This window comes from Nuphar pumila, chromosome 7 (assembly GCF_984573655.1).
Source record: "Nuphar pumila chromosome 7, dmNupPumi1.hap1.1, whole genome shotgun sequence".
NCBI classification, from domain to species: Eukaryota; Viridiplantae; Streptophyta; class Magnoliopsida; order Nymphaeales; family Nymphaeaceae; genus Nuphar; species Nuphar pumila.
The window spans coordinates 113798921-113804511 of record NC_143255.1 but is presented as its reverse complement, the minus strand read 5'-3'; the positions used below and the strand labels follow the sequence as shown (position 1 = coordinate 113804511).

The following is a 5591-nucleotide window of genomic DNA, read 5'->3' as shown; positions in this document are numbered from 1 at the left end:
GAAGATAATGCACATTGGTTAATTTCTATGTGATGCCTAGGTGCCTGGGGGGTCAATCCCTTGATTTCACCTGGCACTTTTGACTAAAAAGTTGACATAAACTATAAAAATACAAAAAAAAAAAATGAATCTGTTGTGGTTTTATCTTGAATTTCACACTTTATAAAATTTACCAGAGAACCAGTGATATTTGTGACAGCACAAAAGCCATAAAAGAAATGTAGTTATGGTCTAAAAGTAGCAACAACACATAACACAGGCATTAAAGAACCTGGAAACTAGGAGGATGTATCTACTAGGCATGCAAAATAAGTTACCTCACAGAGCTAGTGCATGCACATTTGAAGCCCATAGGCTTCTGGGTGCAACCTTCATCACCATTAACATTGCAATATTCACAGGCAAGCTTGGAATGAGCTTCTTTTGTACCAGGATGACCACAATATGAACAGTGGCTAGGCCTACGCTTTGTCAATGGGTCTGTATCTGCAGCATAATTACCCCCCACATTTTTCAAACCATCAAAGAGTAATCTGGGGTCTTTCTTCCCCACTTGATGCAATCTGAGTACCAAAATGACATATATCAAAAGACAAATAGCTACTATGCTCAACAAGACAAAGGCACTACTAGTGTAACCATGAATAAGAACTGCAATGGTCTACAAGATTACGTACCGTTTCAGGATATCATCTTCGTTAAATAACTGAACAAAGCGGACAGCATTGCTAAAACCAATTCTTTGCACTCCACTTAGATCATAGTCATTTCCAACCAAAAGGGCAATAGCAATCAATTGTTTTCTCTTCAATCCAAGGCTAGCTTCAATATCTGACATATGGTAACACTCAATAAATGATCCCTGCACAAGAAAATTATGAGATAAACATCTTTCATGGCCTATTGCTTAATAATAGAAACATAATAAAAACAAGAATGACCCTAGCACCCAATTTAACAAAGCAAAGTTGAAAAACACAATAAGAAAAGCCAAAAATAGCAATTTCTCTACCATGACTTTTTGCGAACTTTTAACTGACCCTATGCAACTGGGATGAGGCCTGATGAGAAGATGATAACACACACACACACACACACACACACACAGTGTGTGTGTGTGTGTGAGTGCGAACTGCAAAGAATGCAGGTGTCAGACTAGTGAATTCAAGGGATACTAAAAGCCATACAAAAGTCAGCATTATATTCCATGATTACCTGCTTCATGTTATGAAGATATGATTACAAAACTAGAAAAAATTAAGATTCTCGTAATTTTACCCTGTAATTAAGAAGAAAAAGTTAATCATAAATGTTCTGTTTCAACAAAAGAAAGCTTAATTACGAAAGAGTTTCTGAAGATGCCTGTAAATGTTGGAAACCTTTGAAGTTTTGGGCAACTCATGAACTAAAACTAGAGTATCCAAACCTGTCCAAGGAATGGTGGTGTTGGTGAGTGTCAGACATGGTCATGGCTAGCTACTAGGAGTGTCCAGGTAACACAAGCAATTTCTCTACATTTACCACATCATCGATTCATTCTAAGCACTAAATTCAAGATTAATCGTACAATACAAAAAATGAAAATGAAAAAAGAAAACAAAGATTGAACCAAAGGATCTTAACTTTCAATCACTTTTTGCAAAGACAAGAATAGATTAGCACTGAATACAAATTCCTTTTCTTAGGAATGCTAAAAAAGTCAAAAAAATTATGGTAAAAAAAAAATTTAAGAGATCATTTCAAACTCACTTTGCAGTTAGGCCTAAGATCCTTTATTACACACTTTGCTCCAAACAGAAATGCATCACTGTCAGCAGTTATGCAAGCATCAACATGACCATCACCATTCAGCTGTGCACAAAGAGCTTCTGCCTCAGATCTTGCTTGTAGAACAGGCATTCCCAATAGTTCAAGCAGCTCCTGTGGTTGCAAATGCTACAATTATATCAAACTGAAACCACATGCAAATCTAAGAATGTTAAAACTATGCTGACTTTCAAATCAGCATATTACACTTGTCCATAACTATCATATCATAATAACAACACAACAAGAAGTAGCTCAAGTAGATGAAGCAACAGAAATACCAAGACCCAAAACTTTTCACAACCAAGCAAAACAGGTGAGCAGAGTCTTCATTTCTTCATTCTAAGCAAACTGATGAATTCTCCATACGTACCTTATCATATTTTTTTCATCAATGCCACAACTTTGGCTTGCTGATATTATACCAAATAACATTATGTTATAATAGGCAGCTCGGCTTGGAACTTGGAAATGGTTTCATCTGGAGTTTACTGAAAGTGTCATTCATAGCTATAAACAAGTAGCTTCTCCAGGTGGAAACATTCTGCCCTGAAAGTTTGCTTCCTGAACACAATACATTGTGCTTCATGTTGCACACTCTGTTTTGCTGTGTGACAATTCTTATAATCATCTCCTTTACTTCTGCTAAAAACATGTATTTATGTTTCCTGCTATCTGGAGATCCACACAGTTCACATACAAAGAAAATAATGCAAATATATGGCTTGAGAACAGAACATTGCATAGGCACACGAGAAAAGTGCATAACACCAACATGCTAGGAGTTGATATAGAAAATCATGCAAGCTGACCCGCCAAATTGAAAAAAATGGTGCTGAGTATACAAATTTGCAAGTTAAGTTTCAATTGCAACTTAGGCTATGTTTGCGAGCCTTGCAATGGGATGGAAACACAGTTTCAGTGTGTTGCCAAAATATCATTTTGCCAATGTGTGATGTTGAGAGATGGAGTTGCCAAAAACATCCTCTCGTGAAAGGTGTTGAAATGTGGTACCCAACACCAGTCCCAACACATTGTTTCAGCAATGCCACTGCTCCCAAACAGGAAGAGAGTATGAGAGCATGGCGGACTCCTATTCAACACTCCCAAACATAGCCTTAGACTTTCTCTGATGAATGAAAATAGAAAATGACTGTTTTCTCTTAAAGGTAAGTCAACAACATATTACAATAAGCTTCAACAAATAAGCATTCTTGCTCATCTTGCATTTTGTCAATGCCATGTGCATCAACACACAAATAACTGCCAATTTTTAACTGATTGGTGCACTTATGTCCTCCCAACAGTGTGCCAGAACAAGAAATGGAACCAGTGGTTCATTTGCCAACCACGTAGCTTCCATTATAGCACAAAACATGGGGAGCTCAGCAAACAAGGAAACATGCATGGGGAGTATGACTCCCGAAGAAAGCTCATTTGGTCATTTCCATTTTGCCGGTATATCTATCATAACAAAATGTAAATGTCAAGCTGGAACTAGAATAACCCATACAGAAGCACAAAGCAACAAGCAACACAAGTTCCAAAATATCGACAATCACCAAAGATGGAATTCCTAAAAGCCAAAAAGGCAATTATTTGATAACCAAAACAAAAACAACAGCTACAGCACTAACAATCATATGTGAAAAGGAAGTAAAACTAACCACACATTCTCGGACGCATTTGGTGAATTTCCCATTCCGGGCAACACAAGTACCATCAGCCTCCGGTAAATCAGACGAACCGAGACCGCTCATCCGAAAGAACCGTTCGATCCTAGCCTCCGCCTTCAGAGGAGAGGGATCCCTATCCACAACGAAGACCGGAAATGACCCAAACTATAAAACCAAGTTAACTATTATGAATTTTCACTCAATCCACCATTAAAAAAAAGATGAACAAATATAAAACAGAAAAAAAAAAGGAAAACAAAAGAAGAGAGGAAACTCCACAACCCAATCACCGACAAAGGAATACCCACAAAACCGAAACGCCAAAAAGTCTCCCTACAAACTTTCACCTGCACTACCATGAAGAAAACTGGCGAAATATATGAAAAAAAAAATTGACTACCCACAAAAGAATACCCACAGAATCGAAATGGGTAGACAAGGAAGAGACCTCACCTTGGAGAAAAGATTGATGGTTCTAAAGAAGGCGAGTCTCAGGTGGGGATTCCTCGCGCTTCCTCTGAGAGCGGTCTCGTGCTGAACGATCCAATAGGAGAGGTCTACGGCGACCTTCTTGTCTCTCAGGAAATCGATGTCTTCGTATCTCGCCAATGGCTTAAGCAATTCCCAAAACCCTCCTCCTCCTCCTCCTCCTCCTCCTCCTCCTCCCACTCCCATCCTTATCAGACGCTAGAATCCCACCAAAACCTGTTTTTATCTGTAGAAATCTACAGTAGGGAATCCACCAAAATGGTCGTTAGGGTCTGTCTGCCCAAGACAGTTTCATCCAAGCCTCACCAACAAGCAGAGTGAAGAACAAACAATGGAATCTGGACGTTACTCTCATGACCGTTGGGAGGAGTTGGGCTTTGTAAGGAGGGGGTCGCTCATGGGTTAGACTTTTAAAGTGACCAGGAAACCTAATTACGTGTCGAAATTTACATGATTCAAAACTCATTTCCACAATGTTTTGAATCTAAACACCAAATTTCTTGTTTGCATGTCCCATGTGAGGCAGCCTAGATTTGCCTCTTTTTTTTTCGGCGAAGAAAGCTAGGGTTAGGCGGACCCCTACCCGTTTATTAACAAAAGAACCAAGAAATTACAGAACTGCATGAGGGGAATCCAGTCTGGATTGATATTAGACCATTATCTATCCTCAACTGTGGTTGCCAATCTCGCAAGGGATCGAGCTAAACCATTAAACTCCATAGGAACTGAATGAATTACAGATATGTTAAACTGAAGAAAACACTTCATGGATTCATCAGAGGGACCCATCCCATCCAAACGTCTGTTGACCTGACTGTTTTGATCATTTCTAGAAACTTCAATTATCAGGCTTGGGGAAGCAGGTATATTGTTCAAAATCTTCTCCCAACTACGATAGTCTCTGTCCTTAAGGCTTGAGTTATCAATTATCCATCCCGCTTTAAAGAACCACCCTTGCGAATCACGAATCGCATAGCCCACTTGCCATCTGTTTATGTAGATGCTAAAAATGTTCATTTTGATTCAATGGATAGGAGGGGAATCCAACAGCTTGTGTTTCGCCATTTCTAGACAATGGGGTGATCTGCGGCCTAGATTTGCCTTACTAGTGTCTACAAGGCTCCTTAGTTCCACTCATCTTTCTAGTTTAGGGAGGCATAGAGCCTCCCGTTTGGAAGCAGATCAGGTCATGCTGAACATGAGCTTTTTTGCTCATGCGGACATTCTGTTTGCATTTTGGATGAATGCCCCGTGGTTTTGTTGCCTTTTGAACTTTTTAAAATGCAAATCGGATGGCCACGATGTCAGCTCATGTTCAGCATGACCTGATCTGCTTCCCTCCCGTTTACCCATCACCTCTGCCATTTCATAGAAAATTGCACAAGCTTCATTCCAAAGGGAACGGTAAAACATGCTATAAGGCTTTTTTTTTTGTTTCATTTTCAAGTAAATGAGAGGTTTTTCACGAGAATGGGCATGGATTTCTTAAAAGTCATATCGGCTCAGCCTTCTCATGAAAAAGTTTTCATAAGGGGGGGAGGTAACTGCCTCAAGAAAACCAACATTCATGCTCAAAGTTGACTTGGCTAATGCTTTTGACTGTGAATCTTGGAAGTACCT

The 5591-nt window shown here is 39.3% G+C and overlaps 1 protein-coding gene across 1 annotated transcript; it reads right to left on the bottom strand.

Annotated features, from left to right (window-relative positions):
• Positions 1-206: 206 nt before the first annotated feature.
• Positions 207-4157, bottom strand: LOC149833003 (flap endonuclease GEN-like 1). The gene is made up of 5 exons (XM_090013351.1): positions 3936-4157; positions 3474-3647; positions 1750-1920; positions 678-862; positions 207-563 (listed from the first exon to the last, which is right to left on the bottom strand). The coding sequence occupies exons 1-5, from the start codon at positions 4155-4157 to the stop codon at positions 314-316; spliced, it is 1002 nt and encodes a 333-aa protein (XP_089869477.1). The 3' UTR covers positions 207-313.
• Positions 4158-5591: the final 1434 nt, after the last annotated feature.